The sequence below is a fragment of the Cavia porcellus genome, unplaced genomic scaffold, assembly GCF_034190915.1.
Source record: "Cavia porcellus strain 051 isolate PalLab524CR breed Dunkin Hartley unplaced genomic scaffold, mCavPor4.1 scaffold_1, whole genome shotgun sequence".
Taxonomy (NCBI): Eukaryota; Metazoa; Chordata; class Mammalia; order Rodentia; family Caviidae; genus Cavia; species Cavia porcellus.
In genome coordinates, this window is record NW_026947484.1 from 189,539,348 (window position 1) to 189,563,139 (window position 23,792).

At 41.8% G+C, this 23,792-nt stretch overlaps 2 protein-coding genes across 4 annotated transcripts in view; one reads left to right on the forward strand and one right to left on the reverse strand.

Moving 5' to 3' along the window:
• Positions 1-111: 111 nt before the first annotated feature.
• Positions 112-21,690, forward strand: Tstd2 (thiosulfate sulfurtransferase like domain containing 2). 2 transcript variants are annotated; one of them, XM_003470713.5, is made up of 10 exons: positions 113-291; positions 3,524-3,697; positions 6,643-6,956; positions 9,735-9,855; positions 12,975-13,100; positions 13,902-14,007; positions 16,130-16,248; positions 16,680-16,838; positions 17,339-17,477; positions 19,419-21,690. In XM_003470713.5, exons 2-10 carry the CDS (start codon positions 3,533-3,535, stop codon positions 19,715-19,717), a joined length of 1,548 nt encoding a protein of 515 aa, XP_003470761.1. In that variant the 5' UTR covers positions 113-291; positions 3,524-3,532; the 3' UTR covers positions 19,718-21,690. The 2 variants fall into 2 exon arrangements, with proteins under 2 accessions (XP_013008831.1, XP_003470761.1); XM_013153377.3 differs by lacking the exon at positions 12,975-13,100 and having other exon boundaries at positions 112-291.
• Positions 20,605-23,792, reverse strand: part of Tmod1 (tropomodulin 1) — a 69,696-nt gene continuing 66,508 nt past the window's right edge. For both annotated transcript variants that reach the window (XM_063225068.1, XM_023565525.2), the window contains one exon: positions 20,605-22,137. In XM_063225068.1, the coding sequence (XP_063081138.1) occupies positions 22,073-22,137 (65 nt within the window). In that variant the 3' untranslated portion in view covers positions 20,605-22,072. The remainder of the gene's footprint in view (positions 22,138-23,792) is intronic.

Genomic DNA, 23,792 nt, shown 5'->3' on the forward strand with positions numbered 1-23,792 from the left:
GTCTGCTTCCGGGGCCACGCAGGAGGCGCCACCTCTGCAGCTAGCTAGAGCCTGCTGTCCGCTAACCTAGCCTGAAAGTAAGGCACAGGAGCGACCTCTGCCGTCGCTCGCGACGTTTTCCCGACGACCCCTGCGCTTACTCTCGCGCAAACATCCGGAGCGCGATGACGTCATGGACGTCCCTCTTACGCAATCAGGCGGCGAGGCTGTAGGGTAGAGCCTAGGAACCTGAGACCTTTTCCGGGCTGTCTGTTCGTTCAAGGCAGAACTAGAAAGGAGCAGGACCTACGGGTACGTGCTCATTTTATTCCCATCTCCTGGCCTCTGTCTCCTCGGGGAATTGGACCGGGATGTTGGGCCAGGCGCGGGGCACGGGTTGGTGCTTGGGCGGAAGGCGTCGCCGCACAGGCCTCCCCCGGGGACCGTCAAACCTGCAGCCAACGAGCCGTCTGCGCAGGTGGTGTTGGTGCTTTCCTCCCAGTGGTCTGATTGAGAAGGGACAGATGATTGTTTTCAGTGTTGCAATCTATTTCTAGTGTTCATTGGGTAACTTTACCCGTACATTATATGAACTTTATCCGCGTGGCTTTTATGAGCACAGAGCATACTGCTTTGTCCACGGTCATCTGAAATTTCACTCTCCCGGCCTAAATTATCCACTCAGTCTCCCACTTCATGACATTGCACTATCCTTCGGTTGCTTAACCTAAAAACCTGAGGAATCGTTCATAGTATTCTCTTTCTGACATGACCATTTGTCTATAAACCCTAATGACTGTGTGTTGAAAGCAAATCCATGATCAGATCTCGCTACTTGTGTGTGTAAAATTCTCCACGGACTTTCCATTCCAAACTTCTGATCGTGGCCAGTGAGGTCTGACTTCATCGTTCTGCTCCACCCACTTTTTCTCTCGATAAATTAAACTTGTTCCCATTTTACGAATTTGTACTCTTTATTTGCTTTACCTGAAGGTCTCTGCTCCTAAATCTTCATGGCTGACTTCTGCTTATTTTGGCTGAGGTTTCACCTCAACCATCTGGTCCTTTTTGAGGTATTTCCTTGACTGTTCAGTGACTGTTGTTTATCCAACAAGTATGCTGTGTTTATTACCATTTAGCATCTCCTATGCACCAGGCAGTGTTCTAGGTGCTGAGGGTGCAGGGAAATAAAGGAAAACCCGCGCTGTCTTGGTGCTGATCTTCTGAATGACGCATTAAAGAATGAGCACAAGTACAGTAGTGCAATCTGAGTTAGTGAGCAAAGGGAGAGTAGTGGAAAATGAGATAGGAGAAGTAAGGGAAAGGGGCTTTTAAATCAGACATTATCTGATTAAATTGAGAAACCTTTGAAAGATGATCTAACTTGTTTTTTAATACCTTCTTGATTCTTACAAGGAAATAGGCTGTTACAATAATTCAAACAAGAAATGCCGAGGGTTTAAAATTAGGGAGTGTTGAAGGTACTCCTAAAACAAGGCTGATAAGATTTTTCAGGAAAGCTAGATGATTTTGTGAGAAAATTAGGAACCAAGAATCATTTCACAAGTCAGGTATATCAACTCATGCCTGTAGTCCCAGGATTTGGAAGACTGAGACAGGAGGATTGCCATGAGTTCAAGGCCAGCCACACCTACATAGTGATTTCAAGGCCAACTTGAACCATATAGCAAGGGCTGTTCTCAAAACACAGAAACAAAAATCATCCCACAAGTTGAATGTGGGGCACATACTAATGATTTAAGCATCCTTACAGGTTGAGGCAGGAGTATAGGAAGACTGTAATTTTGAGTCCTAGCCTAGGCAATTTAGCAGCTTAGTGAGACCCTGCCCCAAAATAAAAAAGAACTGAGGATTAACTCAGTACAAAGGTCCTGGATCAGTCCCCAGTGCTACATTTTGTTCATTTTCAGTAGCACTCTCTCTCTGCACCCTATTCTGGACATGGGACCTCTCTGCCTGTTACCACTCTTCTCAGAACCTCAGATGTCCACCTCAGGCTGCCTCTTTTAAGATTACTTTTAGGAGACAATTTACTAGTTCACTAGTGACCTAATGGTTTAGTGTTCTAAGGACAGGAATTTAAATAAGGCATAACACAGACAGTTTCTCTTTGTTTTCAGTTCAAAAACTGGTACTGGAACCATCTGAGTCTGGCAGTTGGTGTTGTCTGTCAGCTGAAAGCTTCAGTTCCTTTCTAGGTGGTTCCTTGTTTGTGGTCTCTGTGAGCTGAATATTGGTTGGTTTCAGAGTGAGCATCCTAAAAGCTGAATCAGCGCAAGTATATTCTTTTTTAGGATCCAGTCTGAGAAGCTACCTATAATTGCCTCCATCTTATTTTATTTTGGGAGCAGTTATCAGGCTATATAAGCTTAGAGAACAGAGAAATAGACTAAGAATGGCTATGGTCATTTTTGGAAAATAGAATCTGCTAGAGCTAATTTCTGGAGAAAGCCATTTTTAATGTGAAGTATAAAATATAGCATTAAATTCCCTTTCTTGTCCTGTAAGGTAGATACTGCCATCTTTAATTTATGGGTTAGAGAATTAGAACTCAGAAAATGTAAAATAGCTTGCCTAGGTTCACATACTTGCAGCCAAAAAGCATGCTTTTCTCAGGGCATGGTGTTGCCTCTTAGTGTTGGTTACTTGTAACATTTGCTTTACTGTATAAAAGAAAGAATGCAGTGGTTGGTTGTAGTGTATCCATTTTGACAGGATTTAGCCACAGTAGTAAAATTGATACTCTGGCTGTTAAAGTGGGCTCTGAGCCAATCACAGTGGCTCATACATGTAATCCCAGCCCTTGGGAGACTGCAACAGAAGGATTGCCAGGAGTTTAAGGCCATACTAGGCTACATAGTTCCAGGGCAATCTGAACCACAACAGTGACACCCTCTCAAAAAAACAAAAACAAACAAATAAACAAACAAAAAAAACGCCTGAAATTTGGGAGCAGAAAGTACAAAGTATTCAAAATTGTATTCATAAGGTTCAAAGTATTCATAAGGTTCTGGCACATGGCTTGATTGATTTTGTTTGTAGGTAGTACTTTTCTGTACCATTTACTTCTAAATGTTTGCATGGCTTGCTGCCTAATCCGTGTTTTGCTCAAATGCTGCTCTACTGCCCTGGAAGGGCTTTTCTTATCCTCTGTGTTTAAACATACCTTCCATCCCTTTGCTTTCTTAATTACTTTGCTTCATAACTCTTTACCATGTGACTTTAAAAAAAATTACTCATCTCTTTCCAGAAGCATAAAACTCTACAAGACTGTGACTTCTGCCAGTTTGATTCGCTGCTATATTTGCAGTGTGTAGAACCATGCTTGGCATTGCAGAGTTGTTAAATAAATGTTGTTGGATGAATGAATGAATGTAGAGCTTGGTGTGCTGAGCACATGCCAAGTTATATAATTAATTAGCTTCATATTTGCTTCGAGAAGTAAATGAAGACTTTGACAATGCTGTTTCTTTTTTGTTTATATTCTATCCTCATCTGAAAAATCTCTTCCTCACTGCTGCAGCCAAACCAAATGCCTTCTTCTACTTCATCAGACCAAGGAGATGATCAGGAGGCCTGTGTGTTAACATTTTCTGACTTGGATTTAAAGGATACAAATCTTGATAATCCTAGCATCAGTCTCAAAGCAGAGTTAGATGGCATTACAAAGAAGAAATACTCATTTGCAAAGAAAAAGGTAAGATTACTGTCAATGTTTTCATGATCATGTGTATGTAGTTAATGCAGATTTACTACAAATACCTTAGAGAAATTGGCCTCCAGCTCATGGCAGGGTCTAGTTAGGAGCGTTAGCCAGTGATGTTAATGTGCCTCAGGCAATGGAGAGTCCCGGGCAAAGTGTGATCCTGGACAGTTACTGTAGAGTATTTGAGGAGAGTAGCTGGTATTAATGGTGTTCTTCTGTGCCGTTTGTCCTCTTTTTTTTAATCTTTTTTTTGTGTGTGTGCCAGGGATTGAACTCATGGCCTCACGCTTGCCAGGCAGGTGCTTATGCTACTGAGCTAAACCCTTGGCTTTTTTTTTTAATCATTGAGTAAAATTTCCTTCTTCTAACAGTAGAGAATCTGAGGCTCAGAAAAAAAAATGAGCTGAGGAAATGAAATTGAGGCTTAGTTGTCTTGCCTTCAATATTTTGTCCCCTCTTATAGAGCCATCTTTGGCTCCACATCTTTGAAAATAGATGCCTCTGTAACTTCCTACTGCCACCTCTCCACTTTCTTCAGTAACTTCAATTTAAAACAAATCATAAGAATTGTGTGAATGACGCAACATGTTCCCTTTGTGCAGAGGCTCCATTTCCCAGGAGGCTCAAATGGTAGAAGATAAGGTAGGAGCAGTGTGATGAGCCATATTGGTCTTCTAGGCCATTCGAAGGGCTTTGCTAGCAAGCAGAAAAAAGCCTTTGAAGGATTTTGACTAGAGAAATGACATTATCTGATTTAGGTTTTTGGGTTTTTTTTTTTTTTTTTTTTTTTCTTTTTGTCTTTTTGAGACAGGGTCTCGCGATGCAGTTCAGGCTCACCTTGAGCTCACCTTGTAGCTGATTTAGGTTTTAAAAGAAATTTTTGACTGAAAGGAGCATAAATTATGGGGATAAAAATGAAAATAGGGAGAATAGGAGATCTAATCAGAGGACTCATGATATTTTATTGGAGCAACAGAATGGCAGCCAATGGAAGTGATAAGAAGTGGTTAGATTATGGGTATTTGAGCCAGGCGTGATGGTGGATGCCCGTAATCCTGTCACTCAGGAAGCTGGGGCTGAACAATCTCGACAAATTTGAGGCCAACCCAGGCTTCAGAGTGAGTTCAAGGCCAGCCTAAACTACATCGCAAAATTCTGTCTCAAAAACAAAACAAGAAAAAAAGATGATGGCTATGTTTTGGAAGTAGTGCTGGTGGATTGCATGTAGGATGTAGGAATAAAAGACTTCATGATGCTCTTTGTTTGATTTTTTACGTATGCCTATCAGAATGGGCTGCTACTGTATTTGCTTATCATAATTCTAAAATATGTGTGCATCTGGTATATCAAGTTTATTCTCATTTACTAATTTCCTCATTTACTAGTCATGGCTGCAATAACAAATAGGCCCAATCTCTAGAAAGCATGTGGTGGGCGGGTTGTTCTTATCGACATATAGGTTCTTAGGTACTGAGACTGATGTTTTATTGTAGTTCTTAACTAACCCCTTCCAAGGTTTCCACATCAGTAAGTAAGGAGAAAGAGAACATGGGGGAGCACACATGGGAGGTTTTTATGGGCCAGAACTGGAGTTGTGTCCATTTAGAGTCCATTGGAAAAAACTTGGTCATTATAGTCAAGTTCAATTACAGAAAAGTCTAGAAAACATCATTTGCCAGGTTGAAGGCAGAAAGGATTTTGACGGGCAGTAAAAGATTCTTATTTAGAACAATCTTGCCAATGTCCTAAAAGATCCTTGTCCGATTTTGTCTATAATTGCATCAAATATATGTTTTAGATAAAAGAATGGACGTATTTATAATACTTAGTCTTTCAGTGGCCTTCAAAGAGGAAGAGTGTTAACAGACACTAAGACTAGTACGAGCAAAAATAGAAGGCAGGGATTTTTAAGTTATATTAAGGGAATAGTAAAGACTAGTTTGATTCAGCTAATATGATTGTGAAAGGAAAAATAAAAATTAGGCTGAAAACAGGATGAGGAAACACATTGCAAAAGGATGATGTCTACGTTCTGTACTAGACAAGGGCCTAAATCTAATTATCTTGTTTCACATTTATATAATTCTTTATGGCTTTTTCCAGATGAAAACTCAGCATCTAAATGCTCAATAACTTTCTCAGTTTTGTGTCTGTTCATCAAGATACAAACAGTAGACAGCAGAGCAAGTTTTTACAATTATGTAAAAATTTTCATGTTCAGGGCTGGGGATTTAGCTCAGTGGCATAAGCGCCTGCCTGGCAAGCGCAAGGTGATGAATTCAATCCCCGGTACTTCAAAAAAAATTTTTTTTTCATGTTCAAAAGATGGGAAAATAGCTTTTAGTAAGAGGGCTATGGAATGTTTTGTGTCAGAAGTGACTTCTAAAATGTGTTCTGGAAGTTTTAAGGATTCTGTAGAGGAGGCCACTAGAGTCCTGGAATAGTGTGGGCAAGAGTGGGAGGATGAAAGTGGTCATGGGTCTGAGTTTGTCCACGTGTCAGACAGATGTGGAAGAGGAGCACAGAAAAGGCTGCGAAAGGCCAGGATGGACACCGGCCTTACCTTGTCATTCCAATTTTGGTGCCTGGGCTACTGAAGACGGCACAAGGCCAAACTAAATTAAATGTAAATAAATATTCTGATATGACTTCGATTTTGCATCTTGAGAATAAAATTTCACAGCCAGGGACTATATATATATACACACACTGTACTGGGAATCAAACTCAGGACCTCACATTTATCAGGCAGGTGCTATGCTCCATAGTATAGACTCTTAGCTTCTCTTATAAGAGAACTTATTTTCTCAGGCGATTCTTCCATAGAATGGTAAAATATAAAACTATAGAACCTCCTGTGAAAAGATAATGTAAAGGATTTCATTGAAACATCCATTATATAAACCTAAACTTACTTAATAATACTATAATTGCAGGCCTTCGCCCTTTTCGTCAAAACCAAACAAGTTCTAGCCCCACCTTTTGAGTGTAAAGAGAAATGGTGGAAATGCTGTCAGCAGCTATTCGTGGACCCAGTCGGCATCCACAGACATGTGGCAACACAACACACTGATGAAATTTATCATCAGACTGCTTCTATTTTAAAGCAGATGGCTGTGACATTGAGTACCTCAAAGAATTTTAGGCCTGCAGATAGGAAGAACCCTTTCAAAGAGCACCTAACTCGTAGCGATGAAGTGTCTGCTTGGCTTCCTGATATAAGCTGCTTTAGTCCTGATATGCTAATAAGGTAAGATTTTCATTCTGTGCTTCGGTTTAATTTTAAAGTTATCGTACTGTGGCCCACTCACTAAATGGCTAAGATGCGATCATCCACCTTTGGCAAATGTCATGAGCATGTGGCGGAACTGGAGCGCTTAGGGATTATTGGTGGGACATCTTTTCTGTCATCCACTTCTACGTGTATAACACCACAACCACCACCAACAACAAAAAACCCATGTCCATGAACAAGAATGTCATAGCACTTGCTTTCCTCCCTTCCTCTCCTTCTTCTCTGACACAGTCTCACTTAGTTGCCCAGCTGAGCTTGAATATACAGTCCTTCTACCTCAGCCGTCTGGGACTGTAGGCTTGTGTCACACACTCTGTACAGGAGTATTTTAAGTTTTTAAATACATTGAATGGTAAAAACTAACCAAAAACAAAAAGGCCTCTATAAGTTGGATAGATTTATGTGTATAAACTCAGACAAATGAACCACTTATCAGAATTTATTGGGATCCCATGTAGTGAATTTTTTTGACATCTATACTTTCTTAAAAAGTGTTTTATTTTTTATTGGCATATGTTCGTAATTGGGTTCACTTTGGGACACTGATCTTGTATCTTGATCATGTTCAGTCCTCTTTCCCTATCTTCCTCATATCTCCTTTCCCATTTGCAAAAAGCCTGTCTCCCTGTTTCCTGCCATCTCCCTTCTGTTTTACTCTCTACTTATATTTTGGGTTTCTCAAGTAAGAGAAATCATGTAATATTTAATCTTCTGTGTCTGCCTTATTTCACTTAAGATACAGTCTCAAGATCTGTAAGTGACTTGAATTTGTCCTTCTTTATGACCAAATATTAATCTATTATGTATACATTTTATCTGTTTATGTGCTTATGGTATTTTGACTGATTGTGTAGTTCAGGTATTGTGAATTATGCTGCTATAATCATGGATATGCAGTTATAGCCAGAGTTGCATGAAATTTTTAGTTCGGGTTTTTTGCAGAATATCTCATTGTGGTTTTAGTAGTTTATATTCTCATGAGTGATATATGAGGATTCCTTTTCCCCAGTCCTCAGCAGCCTTTGTTGTTTATGTGCTTGATAACCATTCATAGTGGAGTAAGGTGACTTCTCCAAGTTGTTCCAATTTGCATTTAGTAATGGCTAAAGTGCTAAACTTTTTTGTGTGTATTTATTTGCTGTTAGTATTTTTTCTTTTGTAAAGTATCCCATTGTTTAATTGGCTCATTTGTTCTGAGGTTGTCTTAATTTTTTTGAAATTATTTATATATTCTAGATATTAGTTCTCTAGTGGAAGTGTAGCTGGCAAAAAAGGTAGTCCCGTTTTGTAGGCTTACTCTGTTGATTGCTTCCCTTGCTGTAGAGAAGTTTTAAAATTTTTTAATATCTCATTTGTTTCTTATGGTATTATATCTTGTGGTGTTAGAATTCAGTTCAGGAAATCTTTGCCTGTTCCCCTAGTTTATCTTGTAGCAGTTTCATTGTTTCTGTTTTTATCTCTAGGTCTTTGATTCATTTTGATATGGTTTTAGTAAAGGTGAGAAGTATGGGTTTGTCATTCTTCTGCATGTGGGTAACCACTTTTCCCAGCACCATTTGTTAAAGAGGTTGTCTTTTCTCCGGCATATGGTTTTAGTCTCTTCATTAAAGATCAGACTACTAAAGGTACATGGGTTGGTTTCTATGTCTTACATTCCATTGGTCTGCAAGTCTACTTTTGTGACAGAATCATGCTGTTTTTTATTACTATAGCTTTGTAGTGTAAGTTAAAATCTGTGATTGAAATACCTCCTGCTTTGGTCTTTTTGTCAGTATTGTTCAACTATTCTGAGTCTCTTCTGGTTCCATATAAATTTTTGTTTTTTATCTGCACAGAATGTTGTTGATATTTTGATAGGAACAGCATTAAATCTAGATACCATGTTTTGGTAGTCTGGCCACTTTGACAATATTGATTCTTCCTTTTCAGACACAGAGGATATCCTTCCATTTTCTTTCTTTCTTTTTTTCTTCTGTCTTTTTGAGATGGGGTCTCACTATGCAGTTCAGGCTGGCCTTGAGCTCACTTTGTAGCCGAGGCTGGTCTCGAACTCGCAATGATCCTCCCACCTCAGCCTCCTGAGTGCTGGGATTACAGGCATGAGCCACCACACCCGGCTTATCCTTCCATTTTCTAATGTCTTCAATCTTTTTCTTTAGAGTACTGTAGTTTTCCTTACAGAGATCTTTTACCATCTTGGTTAGGTTGATTACTAGTGATTTTTCTTGTAAATGGAATTATTTTTAACTTTTCCCTTGGATTGCACTGTATTTTGCTCTTTAGTTTCTTAAACGATGTGATGAATATGATTAAACTTTGAGTGCTTCACTGTGAGCAGTACCAAAATGCTGAGGTGTAAAAGTCTGTTCTGTGGGAATAATCACCTCGTAAGTAAGAAGATTATATGAAGAAATGGAAGTGAAAGTTTTCATGTAGTTAGCAATTTTGTTACTGGAAAAGCCAAAATAAACTAAAATTTAGCTTTTCTGTAAAATGGAGTTAGTAATTCCTGTCTCTTGGATATGACCAGTCAAGGAGGAAAGAGCTGACTTTTATGAAGGGTGTGTATGTACTGTCTTCTCTAAAGCAAATACAGAAAGGGATTGGCTTCTTACGTTGGCATGAGCTGCTCCATCTTTACCTTACCTAGATACCTCCTGGGTGTGCTTTGTGAACTGTGTCCCTCTCATGCTGACGACTCCAATGGTCTTTCCTTCCATTTTTTGTTTGTAGTGACCACAACTGTGAGGAAGGAGAGGTGTTGCTTTATTACTGCTACCGTGACCTGGAGGATCCCCACTGGGTCTGTGCGTGGCAGACAGCTTTGTGTGAGCACCTGCATCTCACAGGCAAGGTAATACCGTCTCCAGGTAACACCAGCACTGGGCCCATTTTCCACTCGACTTTGGGTTGCAGACCTGTACTCATTCATTTTGGGTTCTTAGAAGTTAGGGAAGTCCTGCTGGGCATTTTAGTAGAGTATTTTATAGGGGTAGCAATTTATAGGAATATTTAATAGCATAGCCAGCTTTTTCTTAACAAGCCAGATAATAAATATTTTAGACTTCATATACAGACACTTAATACTCTTGTAGCTTGAAAGCAGCTATAGACAGTACCTAAAAGAGTGACTGCGGCTGCATTCTGGTAAAAGTACTAAAAAGCAGAGACAGTGTACTGACCCCTGGAATAGCAAAGCATCTGTGAAATGTCAGCTCGAAAGGCCTTGGGTAGACTGTAGGTATAGGTCTGATTCTGAGTCACTTCCTAATGTTCTAGTCAGTGCTACCTTCCTCACCTATGCTAAGAAATAGTGACTTTTATGCTCTGTTCATTTGACCCCCAGATCCTGCCATTTCCATCTCTACAGTATTCCCTTGACTCCAGTCACTTCTTTCTTTCACTTCTACCACCTTGGACCAAACCACCACCACCCTTTACCTAGGCATGCCCTGGCTTCCACATTAATCTCCAGTCCACCCTCCTCACCAACGCTCATAGCACAGCCAGATAAAGCGCTGTCACTGCCTACCGAGTGTCCCTAAACGGCTGTCCAGCATCGGTGAGCCAACACCACGTCCTTCACGTGCCCTGGATTCCTGTGTGCCTGGGCCTCCTGTTTTCCACTTAGCTACTGCTATTGTCACTCTCCACACTTTAGCAACATGGTCTTTGAGTTTCATGGAGCCCACCAAGGTGGTTTCCCTTTTTTTTCCTTCCTGTGTTTGGGCCTTTTTGTGGTATATTGTCTGCAAGAAACTTTCATATACTCACTTTATATCTCCAGACTAATTTTTTTTACAACTGGGGATTGAACTCACGATCCAGACTAATTTTTACTCAAGCCTCATATCTTTGAGGAAGTTCATGATGCTTCCTTAAAAAGACCTTTCTTAACCTTCAGTCTAAATCCATTTCTCCCATTTTGCTCCCACATGACACATATAGTTATGCTCATAGCACCTCTCCGTTTGTATCTCTTGATCTGTATCACCTCCCTTAGTCTCTCAGTTTCCCCAAGAGGGGAAGAATCTTTTTTTAACCACTATCCCTAAGTTCTAGCACAATTTATGGTGCATAGTAAACATATTAGTATTGTGGAATGAATGTATATCACTATTTCTTTTCAGAGAACTTGTATACCTTGGAAGATGAGTGCTTTCTCAGACAGAATGTACAAAATATGAAATCAATCTCTTTTCTTGGTTTGAAGACAGATTTTTATTCTTGGTTCAGCCTAAGTGGTGAATTAGCAGTGAGAAGTTTTACCCACAAGGTGGCAGCATCTTCCTGGAGTGCAGGTCCAAATTCCTAGGCTTCAAGAATTCGTGTTAATTTAGTGACACTGTTTTGTGCTACTAGATTTCACAGAATATCAATGCTTGCTTAGGGAAAAAGGAGAACTTGAAATTTCTAGAATTATGGAAAGGAGATTTTATTCCTACTACTGTATATCCTATGGCCTCAAATCTGAGGGGAACCTGGAAAGATTTGATTAGAGGATTTAGACTTGAGAGATGTGGTTTTAAATCCTAACTCAAGGGCTACCAATCAACTTGTGCCCCTAGGTGAGTTCTTGACTTCTCTGAGCATCTATGTCTTCTTTTCTGTAAGGTAGTGATTATGATACCTATCTTTCCAGATTATTTTGTAAAGTTTCTGTCTTTTAGCAGGTGCTCAGTAAATGCTTTTGTTTATTTCAGTTTCTTAGATATAAGCCCCCCCATCAAGGAGCTCTTTTGAAAATTTCTGTTCAAGAATCACAGGGCTGGGGATTTAGCTTAGTGGCATAAATGCCTGCTTTGCAAGCGTGAGGTCATGAGTTTGATCCCCGGTACCCTCCCTCCCCAAAAGAATCACAGCAATTGAAAATCTAAGACATGAATATAGAGATTGTTCTATCCTACTTACATAGGGAATAGGTGTGCTTCCATTTAATTGGCCTCTGAGATTAAAATAAAATAAAGAATCTGCTAGCCTGCCTAAAAACAGCACATGGAAGTATATGTCTTATCATAACAGCCTCAGCCAGACTGTTTTGGAGGAATTTTCCTGACACTCTGGCTAGTTCAGCGCTGCACAGCTAAGGGCCTGTGCAGCAGAGGTGGTGTAACTTCTCCTTCCGTGCCCCGCATCTGAAGCAGGCTGTGCTAGACTCAGCATGCTTTCTTATGTACTAGGGATGTAATATAGAGTCTGTATCATGTAACTTTGCACAACCACTACATGTGAGTTGCCACTGGCTTATGAAGAATTAGATCAAGAAAAGGCAGCTGTTCAAGTTCTTCTCTGGGAACCTGAAAAAAGAGAGCCACTTAAAACTTTCAAATTCTGATGTGCTTGTACATTAATAGCAGTAACAAGTGCTTTAAATCACTTCTCTTTCCAGAGAGTACCGTGATACAGGCAGCATTCTAGGTCCTGGAGATACATCAGTGAGCCAGACATACACCCTTCCCGGGACTTCAGTTCGGAGTGTGGGGGTTGCAATGGTGGTTTCCTCCCAACCACTAGGAAGAGATACTGCATATTCTTGAGGATGTCTGTACTTTAGAATGTTAGTAGTATATTCTTAGTAATCGTTTATTTTTTTTTAATTCAATTTTGGTGTTATTTGGACTCTTTATCAATATGAATAAATCCAAGTTCAGAGAAGTCATTAACCTTCTTAGGACAACATGGCAAGTAAGTGGCAGAGCTAAATCTAGATCCTAAATCTGCTGGCCTCAGGAGGACTGTGTTATGCCACCTGGACTTAAGTTAGCTCCAAAGTCACCGCTTTGGCTACTGAATGACTGGAGCTCTGTAGCAGGTGGGCTTTCCAAAAGTTAGTGAGACTGTCTTGTTGTGCATGCATGAATTGAATACCTCATCTGTCCGGCAATGTAATAGCTTGGCTTTTCCTGTTAGTCTCATCAGCCTCGTGTTAACTAAGGTTGTGTTCTGTTCCCTATTGCTCATTGTGTGCCTCAGGTTCGAATCGCTAATGAAGGGATCAATGGGACAGTTGGTGGGAGCAAATTGGCCACCAGACTCTATGTGGAAGTCATGCTTTCTTGCCCATTATTTAAGGATTGTCTGTGTAAGGATGATTTTAAGGTAAGAGAAATATAAAATGAAAGAAAATGATCCGGAGCTGTCTTCTTCTGTCTCAATACAGGTGACCGAAATAGAAAACTAAGCAGTGCCGTGTAAACCCTCTTTGTCCTTTATGTTAGAGGACGGTACAGTGGAAGGAGCACACTGATCCCTGCTCTTCCTATGAGCCATCAGTGACCTTGTGTCAGCTGGTGTCCACTCTAGACCTGAGTCTCTCTCCATACACAATAAGGATGCTTTAGCTACACAGCCTTGGACTCTAAAACTTCAGTGTATTTGTTCACTGGAGAGACTCCCTCTCTTAGATCACTGTGATTTACTATGTTTTCAGTAAACCTCGAATTTAAAAAGATGCACACGACACGTGAGGGAGTGAAGCTGTTGGCGCTCACAGCCCAGCTGTTGAGTGACTTTATGCTTTATCATAGCAGTGATAAGGTAATGGCCATGCTGGGGGGCAAGGCTCTAGTGGTAAAGCCCGAGAGTATTTGCACAGTGGAATTTGCACAGTGGAATTTCGCAGTGGTGCTTTGCTTGTATACTTAAATATGCATAGCCCTAGAAATACAGTGTTTCTGCACACCTTGGAAATATGCAGTACTTATTAATATGTTGAATTATCTGAGTCATTCTGGGCCAACCTGTCTGGCACATTGAGGTTCCTAATTTTTTTTTCTAATTTCAGGTTTCTTAAGAGTTCATCATATTACAAAGCAGGTCTTAATTCTTAGGATTAGCACTTGTCTCACCTCTGGTGATGGGACAGGAAGACTGTGTTCTGTTTTATTTCTCATTGGCTAGACCAGCAAAGGAGGTGCTCACTGTTTTCCGGAACTGCGTGTTGGTGTATTTGAAGAAATCGTACCCATGGGGATCAGCCCCAGTGAGATCTCCTACAAGAAGTCTGGTATGCCTGTTTGTAGAAAGAGTTGGGCTTTTCACCAAAGGGTTGAAAGTTAATGGACAAATTAGACACTGCCCATTAAAAGCTGGGATGGATCTTTTAAGTAGCTGTGAGGTTCGGCTCCATTTAGTGCTTAAATTGGTTTTTATCCGTGGTGTTTGTATAAGTGAAAACCCTTCCTTAGAGTGACCTATGTCATTCTTCTTGGTGACAGTTTGACAAGAAGCTGTTTTCTATTTCCAAACAGCAGTTTGGGGAGAAGGTAATTATCACTAGTAAATAATTCATCAGCAAATTAGAACACATAGGCTCCTTACTAGAAAAGGCAATGGCTTTTAATAGCAAGCCAGTCTGCTGTGTGCTAGAATGTCTTCTTACCCTTTTCTCTGACGGTGATAGATGACTGAAAGACATTTGTTAGGTGGGTTTTTTTGTTTTTGTTTTTGTTTTACTTCCTACTATGAAAATTTCCCAAATATTAAAAGAGTAGAGAAAATAGTACAGTGAATTTCATGCAGCTTTAGCAGTTACTAATTCACGGCCAAGTGTGATTTATACCATCTCAGCCTCCTATTCTGGATTGTTCTGAAGGGAATCTCAATGTCATATCATCTCATTTACACACATTTTAGTAGGTATCACTAAATGATTAAAACTGTAAACTAGAAAACTTATCAAACATAAACATTTTATCAAATGTCTACAAGTTAATTCCAGTCATATTCTAATTTTTTTTTAAGTTTCCATTAGGATTCATATCAGACCCATTCATTATAATTCATCAGTGAGTCTCTTGAAGTGTCTTTATAAACTAACTTCCATCTTTTTTCCCTCTTACAGTTTAGTTTTTAAAGGAACTGGGTCATTTGCAGTTGCTTGTAATCTGGATAAGCCTAAGTGTATCCTATGTGATATTTCTTTGTTCCCTGTATTTTCTCTAAATTGGTAGTTAGATTTAGAATATTGTTAATAGAAATATATGAGCACCTTAATACAATTTTACATGTTCTTGTAGCCACATGCAAAAGAAGACTCACATAATTCATAGATAAAAGAGCTTGAGCTCATCTTGGTATAGAACATTTGAGGCTCTCCAGTTCCCCTGTGGACTCTGTGGGACTGTGACCTGTGCCCCACAAAAAGTAAAAAATACAATTTAATAATTTAATACTGCTTTACTTAGTGCAGTACATCCAAAATGTCATCATTTCAACATGTAATCAAAATAAAAAAGTTGAAGCACTTTTTTATGCTAAGTACTAGAAATCTAGTTTGCCTATACAGAGCACTGTTGGGGAGATTGGAGCTCATCGTTGGGTGGAGTGTGACTCCTTGGGTGATACGGGGCCACCTAACAGAGGGGTGAAAATCCCAGTGTCACGTTCCCCTAAAGTGCCTCACAATTTACTGAGATGCCTTAGAGGACCAAAAGTACATAAATACTTCTGTCCTGGACTGTCAGGAGGCAGAGGGCTCCACCACAGTGCTGTTCTCTGTAGTCATTCAGTTTATCTTCTGGTTTTCTGTCCTTTTCTCTCTCTTATCTTGCTTCTCAAAGTCATTCCTATTGGCAGCCCTTTGAACCCTTTGCTTTTTTACTCATACATACAAATGCAGACATTTCTTAGTGGAAGATTTACTCTTCTATATTATCTTTTTGCATTTAAAAACTCTGTGTTCTCAGCTCAGGCCAGGTTTCTTAACCTAGAGCTTGAGCTCATCTTGGTATAGAACATTTGAGGCCTATAGTCAAGCACATACATGCCAGAGAGCTTCGTGCACAGTGACAGTAGCCCAGTAACCATTTCCTGATCCACTAATGGCCGGCCGGATGATGGGCCAGCAAACTCAAGAGGATCCCAGTTGCCTGGTTTTTATTAGTGGGATTGGGCCTAGTGTTATACAGGTACAAAAATTATCTGTTTCTCAACTGCCACATCTTTGTAGTCATTGTCTTAAAGGGAAATTGGGATACCTGAAATTACTAAATTATTTTCTCATTCATCAAATACTGTTATTAGGGGACAGTTGTAATTATTAGAAGGAAGTTGACATGTCAGGTTAGACCAGTTGGCCTAAGGTTTTGTTTATTTTGTTTTAACATACGTTTTTGGTTTTGTTTTAGGAATCCATTTAACCCCAGGTGAATTTCATAAAGAAGTAGAAAATTTGTTATCTCAGGCAGGCCAAGAACAAAGTGATACTATCCTACTGGATTGCAGAAACTTCTATGAAAGCAAAATAGTAAGTAAGAACCAAAGTTGAGTTTAGTGAAACCATCAGTCTCCCCCTTCCCACGGCATGACTGATTTCCCAAGAGCAACTTGTGGTACATGCCTCTGAGAAAGTATAAGAAAATATGAATTAAGTACATGTTGGTGCATAATATATTTTTTGATTCCTATGAGCCCCTACCCTCAACATGCCAATAGTCTGGTAAAGTTGGCCCTGAGTAGGCTCTCCAGTTCCCCTGTGGACTCTGTGGGACTGTGACCTGTGCCCCACAAACCTGTGCTCTTGTCTCACATCTTGGTTAAAAGGTCAGATTATGGGATGAGAGCAGCAGCTGACAAAATCTCTCTGCTGAGGTGGGAGCTGTTTGACACAGGGAGAACCTTTGTTCCTTCCCGGTATGTTTTTCTGATCCTTTTTCTTCTTGCACTCCTGTATTACAGGGACGATTCCAGGGCTGTTTAGCCCCAGACATCAGGAAATTCAGTTATTTCCCTAGCTATGTTGACAAAAATCTAGAGCTTTTCAGAGAGAAGAGAGTGCTGATGTACTGCACCGGAGGCATCCGCTGTGAGCGCGGTTCAGCCTACCTCAAAGCCAAGGTGAGCCACCCCCCTTCATTGAAGACATTGCCACCAAGGAGGTGAAGAATGACCCACCAACTCCCTCCTTGCCCCTCACTCCCAGTCAGGTTCTGAGGTTCTTAAATCTCAATGCGAAAAGTACTTAATCTTAGAGACTCATCAGATAAAAAGAGAAAGCTCAGTCTAGTGTCTCCCTTCTCCTGATCCTTTCGCTTGATCTCGAGAAGAACAAATTCAGTAATATCACATGTCCGAGCAGATGTCTTCCTATATTTAGGGGGCAGCAAAAATAGTTGAGCTTCCCAGGATCTTAGAGCGCAAGGCCCTGACTGCTGTCATCACCCATCCCCCAGTAGGCGCGGGCTGGCCGTGAGTCTCTTGGCCGCTTCATCACCCTGAGTCCTGCAGGGGGAGCCAGAAAGACCCAGCTGATGGCACTGACCTGGAATTCCCTTGGGCACTCCGCAGCTTTTACATTTGTGTGTGTTTCTTCACATTTCTTGTTTTTCCACACCCAGGGAGTGTGTAAGGAAGTGTTCCAGCTCAAGGGTGGTATCCACAAGTACTTGGAAGAATTTCCTGATGGCTTTTACAAGGGGAAGTTGTTCGTTTTTGATGAGCGTTACGCTCTGTCCTACAACAGTAATGTGGTATCAGGTAGGTCAGAACAGCACCGGAGCACCACTGAAACCCACACACCATCAGTTCCCCTTTACAGCAATGCTGCACAGGAGGGACAGGCCAGTGCTGATGGCCTGGAGAGAAAAACCATGGAAATGAGTTCACCGCATCACTGTTTTGGCAGGAGCTGTGGAGCAGCAGGTCCCAGGACAAGGCACCAGGAGGCCTGCACTGGCCCCTTGGCTGTTCTGAGTACCACTAGGCATGCAAGTCCCTTTAAAGTGGCCGTAAGCTTACTTGCGCCACCTGCCCACTAAGAGCTGGCCATAATCTGGGGTCTTTATATTCAGGGCTTCTGTGAATATGGATAGGAAAAATTTTTAGTAACTCCTTATGAAAATTAAGCATATCCTTCAATTACAAATATGGCCAACAGACCTGTTTTATTGGATGTACCTGGTGTCTTCAAGAAAACTCACATAATTCACAGTACTTTTACCATCTTGTTATAGTTGTGAATGTCTCAGAACGGCATTTATATTCATCAGTGCCTCATGTAAATAGTTACTAGATTCACCATTAAGTCTTATTATTTAGGGTATTAGTAAATAATGCCTATTTCACTATATCACAGTGGAAAACATTTTGATAGTTTATATAATTTTCTTTGTAATATGCACTGTGCATTTAAAATTTTTTCAAGACAAAGTCCATAGTCTTCACCAGGTTACTGAGTAAATCCATGGCAGAAAACAAGAAAAGAATTCTTGGTGTAGATGGTCCATACACACATGCAACATGCACTTAGTTTGTGAGAGCTGACCCCAGGGCTAGTGTCTGGAGTGTGTAAGGATGCAGTCAGCGCAGGCAGCCTCTGCTTGGGCTACAGGGTGGAGCCCACACTAGTGCAGTGGGCTATTCAGGCACAGGCAGTGAGCGATCCTTCAGAATGTTTGCTCTGCCCCGGACTACCTTAGTGGCTGCTGTAGTGTCTAGACCTCTTGTGACGAGGGTTTGGGGTAAATTCTCTCAGATATAATGAGAAAGGTTTTGAGTTTGATTATCTTCTCTCCTTTTTGATTTTTTAACTCATTATAATAGCCATATATTTTTTATTGAAAACTTGTAAGCCAGAGTTGGTAATGTACGCCTGTAATCCCAGCACTCGGGAGGCTGAGGCAAGAGAATCATTGTGAGTTTGAGACCAGCCTGGGCTACAAAGTGAGCTCATGACCAGCTTGAACTGCATAGGGAGACCCCGTCTCAAAAAGACAGGAAAAAGAAAGAAAAAAGGAAAGCTATTTCTGACCTTTTTTGGAGCTAGATATAGAAATTGTAAGTGGAAAGAGTTGCAGAGATTTTAGAGGAAATAGTGGTAGACCTTGATGAGTGCCTGCAGCTCAGTGTGAAGGGAGAGAAAGAGGCCCAAAGGTAGCTTACATAGGCAAGCTGAGGAGACTGCACCTCACCTGAAGGCTGATGTCACCAACAGTGACAGGAAGCAACAGGCTGGAAGGAATATAATGTGTGTCAGGTGGTCAGGTGTCCTGGCCACAGCCAGAGACTCCAGCCCCAGAAAGTGGGATGTGCACCGTAGAAGTTGAATATGAATGTGGGGCCGTCTTGTATTCAGTTGTGTTGTCCTTACTGGGAAAGGGGACTGATTTAATGGCATTGGCCAGTTTGGAGATAGCTAATGGAAGAGAAAAGCATTAGCACCTATTTTCTGGATGGGGAAAAAGAAAAGTAAGTCACTCAGTACTAGATTCAGAAAAAGCTTCCAGAAGCAAAGTCTTTCTGCCCCAGACAAAAGCAAGGGACAGCATTTTCTCTGTCAGTAGACAAGAAACTTACTATTCAGAAACTTCCCCAGGGCCAAGAGAATGTATTAGATTCTCGTAAGGGAAGAGTTTCTTTAGGAGCTGGAGAAATGCACGGCTCTGTGTGAGTGTTTAATAAGGGCTTTTCCTTCTCTAGCATGTTCATACTGTGGAGCCCAGTGGGACCAGTATAAACTCTGTTCTACTCCCCAATGTCGCCAGCTCGTTTTGACCTGCCCTGCCTGTCAGGGACAAGGATCCACAGCCTGTTGTGTCACATGCCAAGACAAAGGAAGCAAGCAGGCTTCGGGTCCTACGCAGGACAGCTTTAAAGAGGAATGTGAGTGCACAGCTCGGCGACCACGCATCCCGAAGGAACTCTTGAAGCACACACAACTCCCTGTAAACCCAGAGCCAGGGTCCACTGTTGGTGAGGGTGGACCTTTGCTTGTGTAAGTGGCACAGTTGGTATTCCCTAGCCTCCATAAAGACTTGGGGCAGCTGTGCGTAGGTGGTCAAGGACAAAGAAACAAATTCAGCTTCGGTGCGGTCAGTACTGTCATGGTAGACTGGTCACCATGTTGGCCCCCTGTGTGTTACCAAGATGGGAAAGGATGTTGAAGGTGCTAGAGTGGGGAAAGGGCAGGCTGCATGGGACCCCAAAGCTGTTAAGGGACAGAGCCTTGAGCCTGGTGACTGTGTGGTACCTATTTTCTGCCATGCAGTAGGGGAGTTAGTAGTCACTGACCGTGTTAGTAGACATGTCCATCCTGGTGGCAAAAGTGTAAAAAGTGTGGCTGCATCTAAGTCATCTGCCGTGTTCCTCTGATCCCAGAGGGTCTGTAAACTGGCTTTTAACCCTCTTCCTGCTTGTGTAAAGTTTCTTGGAACAACAGTCTCACCCATTCCTTTATGGGTGATGTATGGCACAATGTAGTACTGGCAACAAAAAACGTAAGACCCACAAAGTCTAAAATAGTTTCAGTCTGGCCCTTGACGAAAAGTTTGCCAACCCCAGTCTAGACCTATAGTTCATCTGATGGAGATCGCTTTAGAGATACAGTCCACCTTATTTCTTAATAATTTTGTTTGTGTGACACATTTCTTTCTAGTAGCCCTGCTTCTCCCCAGCACATACTATTGGCTTCTCTGTGTTGGCTCTGAGACATTTAGATAAGCTCCATGGCATTTGAGCAGCAATTTTTTTAGATCAGCACTTGGAACACAAGACACTTCCTTAGTATGGTCATTCAGCACTGCCATAGTGGCTGCCCAGCCTTCTGGCCAGCATGTGGGCACATGTTTGTGTCACACTGGACCCAAGAAACATATACACAGCCACACATAGACCAACAGATTTAATATCATGTCGCAGTTTCCAGTGATGCAGAATGCAGCTGCAATTGTGTTTCAAGGAGAAGCCAAGTGGGGATGGCCACCCTGCAGTGTGATGCCACTTCTGGACCCATTTGCAGCCTCAGTAGACCGTCTTCATGGTGGTGAGGCCCTGGCTCCACCTTTCTTCCCAAGTACTGTCTACATCATCAGAGTTGAGTGTGCAAGACTTGCCTTGTTCATCAGGAGCCTCACAGTCTGTGCTCATCCACTCTTTGGCCTTGTCTCTTACCATCAGGTCGAATCCCACAAAGCAGCAAACAGAAACACTAGTTAAACTGGCACTGTGGTATATTTAAAGGCACAAGGGCAGTGTGGCTTGACAGTTTTGCTGGCTCCCAAATGATATGTATGGTGTCACAGAGGGATCCAGTAGAAATACCAGAATTACATTTTTAGAATGCTCTTTAGGTAGTTTCACCAGGATTTCCTAATCTCTCAAAACCTAGATTTTCTGCATTATTGTCCCTTAGACACTCATTTGCAGCCCTAAGATCAGCAATGATTTGTCTAGTAAGTGATGAGACAGGTCATTGAAGTCTGTAAACTTGGCCGTGCCAAACACCGCAGCCACAATGGACTGGAAACTCACCCTGCTAGTTTGGCTCAAAGAAGCCGTTTCCCCACTGTGCAGCAGGTATTTGACCGTAAATTTTCACATCCATTCATTTAGGACACTGTTCTTCCTGACTCCGGTGTTCAACTGTAATTACATCACAGATGTGCATAAAGGACACGGAGGAGCATGTTTGTTGTCTAGGTGATTTTTGAATCTTGAAATTCCATGGTTGCCCTTTACTACCGTTTTTCTCATGTCCAGCGAAAGGACTCTTGTTTTTAGATTTCTGATAGACTCTGACTTCAGTCTGTCTTTCTTGGGGGTAAAACTGTGTTTTTGATCCAGCAATTGGACTGGCAGCTTTAATCTTGAGGTTATTAAAATTTGAAGGACAGTAAGTAAATATTATCTGTTCTTTCTTGCAAAAAAAGCTAAGATCAAATTTGTAATAAAGTATTTTATAATACTTCCAAAACTAGTCAAAGAGTGTGTGTTTGTTTGTGTGAGCCACACTGTGTTATAAATCACTTGAAACATGGCACGGCAAGGCCACCATTTAGGGCTCCTGGGGTTAAGTCACAGCCACCATCACTTTATCTGTAGGAAAGTCTGCCAGTTCAAGGGCTTCTTTGTTTTTCAATAATAACCATACTGAACTTCTGTGACTAAAGAAAAACTTCACATTACCCATATTTTATAAAATTTTCAACTACAACCACTATTTAACCTAAAACCTTAGTGCATAAGAACTGAACCACAAAAGATTTGTGCCAGCATTTGGCCTCAGTCTCCACTGCACAGCACAGATGGTCAGTAGAACATGTCCAGTTCAAAGGCATGGTCTTCACCTCTGCACACTAGACACCGCTGCGGCATTTGGGAATGATGGGCCCCGTCAAGTCTGCAAGCCTCCTCTTCCGCACTGGAAAAGAATGGAGAAGAGATATCAGTCAGTGTCCTGGACACCAAGAACCACCACTTAGCACAGGAGCTCCAGAAAGCTTGTCCAGGGGCTGGGGGTTCTTTCGTTGTAACAGGGAGGATATTGAAATGAAGTAGCATTACCAAGTGAAGACCAACTAGCAAGTTAGATCAACCATAAGAGAAAGGCCAAGAAAATCTGTAGAGGAAGGTGATAGGGCCTGCTGGTATGGCAGATTAGAAGCTATTGGTAGTAAGGGAGAAAGTCTATTAGATGCCTTGAGTTCCCTAGCTGAGACAATACCTGGAGTTACCAGCTGATGATGCACAGAAGCTGCAGCAAGAACCAAATGGGCTGGTGCATGACCCCCTAAGAATATAAACAGACCCCCAAGAGAGTGTGCTTGCTGAGTTGGAGCTGGGAGCTGTGAGGAAGTTCTCAGAAGCACACAGTTATGCCAGGTATCAGCCTGTGACCTTGCTCACTGCCCTTCCCCCCAAAAAGAATAACAAGTGCAAATCATGGTGGCCAGTCTTGGTGGGAAGACACTGGCCAGCCTGATTCCTCAAGGTGGTAACCGGCTTGGGAGTAGACATGGGAGAACGAAACCCAGATTGCAGAAGGATTTGCCCTAAGTGAGCAGAGAGCTTCCATAAGCCAGCTGTTGAGTGTCCCTAGGTTTGCTGTGCAAATGTGGCTGTCAGGAAAGTGCAACCTCCTCCATGCTGTGTGCCTCATTGGATCCCTTCTAGCAATTCTGAAATGTGCATGTCAACATTCCTGTTTTATAAATGATTAAGGGAAAGGGTGGGCTTCTAGCTTAAAGCAGTAAAACTAGTACCAGCTTGTGGCTCAAGCCTCAGCCCACACATCTCCCTCTACACTTGGGCCTCATCCATAGGATTCATAGCTCCCTGTCTCATCTGACTCACAGAAAATCAGCTTCCTTCTGGAGAAGGAAAGGAGCCACAGACCCTGACAACCATCAGCAGAGCCAAGACTGAAGCCAGAGTCCCCCCTGCCCATGGCTGGGGTGCAGCGGGGAGCCATAAGCCTTCTCCACTGTTTGCCTTCACTGTGTACCCAGGTGGGTACACTGGCTTCTACAGAGACTAGAAAGTGGAGGAGGGAGGGTACTCATGTTTTCCCATATACTGGGACGCCAGGAGAGGAAAGCAACTTGTCAAGTGACAAATGGGAGTGGAAGCCCATCTCCCAGTATCTTCCAGTTCAATCTGCCTGTTTCTTTGTAAACTTAACTTGTGCATCTAAACAGCTAGAAACTTGGTGACTCAGAACTAGAAGAGCATCACAAGTCGCCTGGACCTACCTTCCTCTGAACTTCCCACCTCTTCTGGCCAGTTGGATTGTCAATCATGTCTTTGTGAAGCACTGCATTCACTTAGACAATTCAGTAGCATGTTTTGAGTTGTTCCTATATGTCAAATGCAGGAATCAGGAAGATTAAGCATAAGGGGGCCAACTTTTGCAAACGGTAACCTTGATAAGATAACCACAGGTACCTGGCAGGTCCCTGTGAGGTGTGAGAGGCGCATGAATGAAGTTGTCAGATCTTCCCAGGATAGGCAGTCAGCTGAAGTGTGAAGAATTCAAGGGTAGAGGATGGGAAAGTGGGACATTCAGAGTAACGAAGG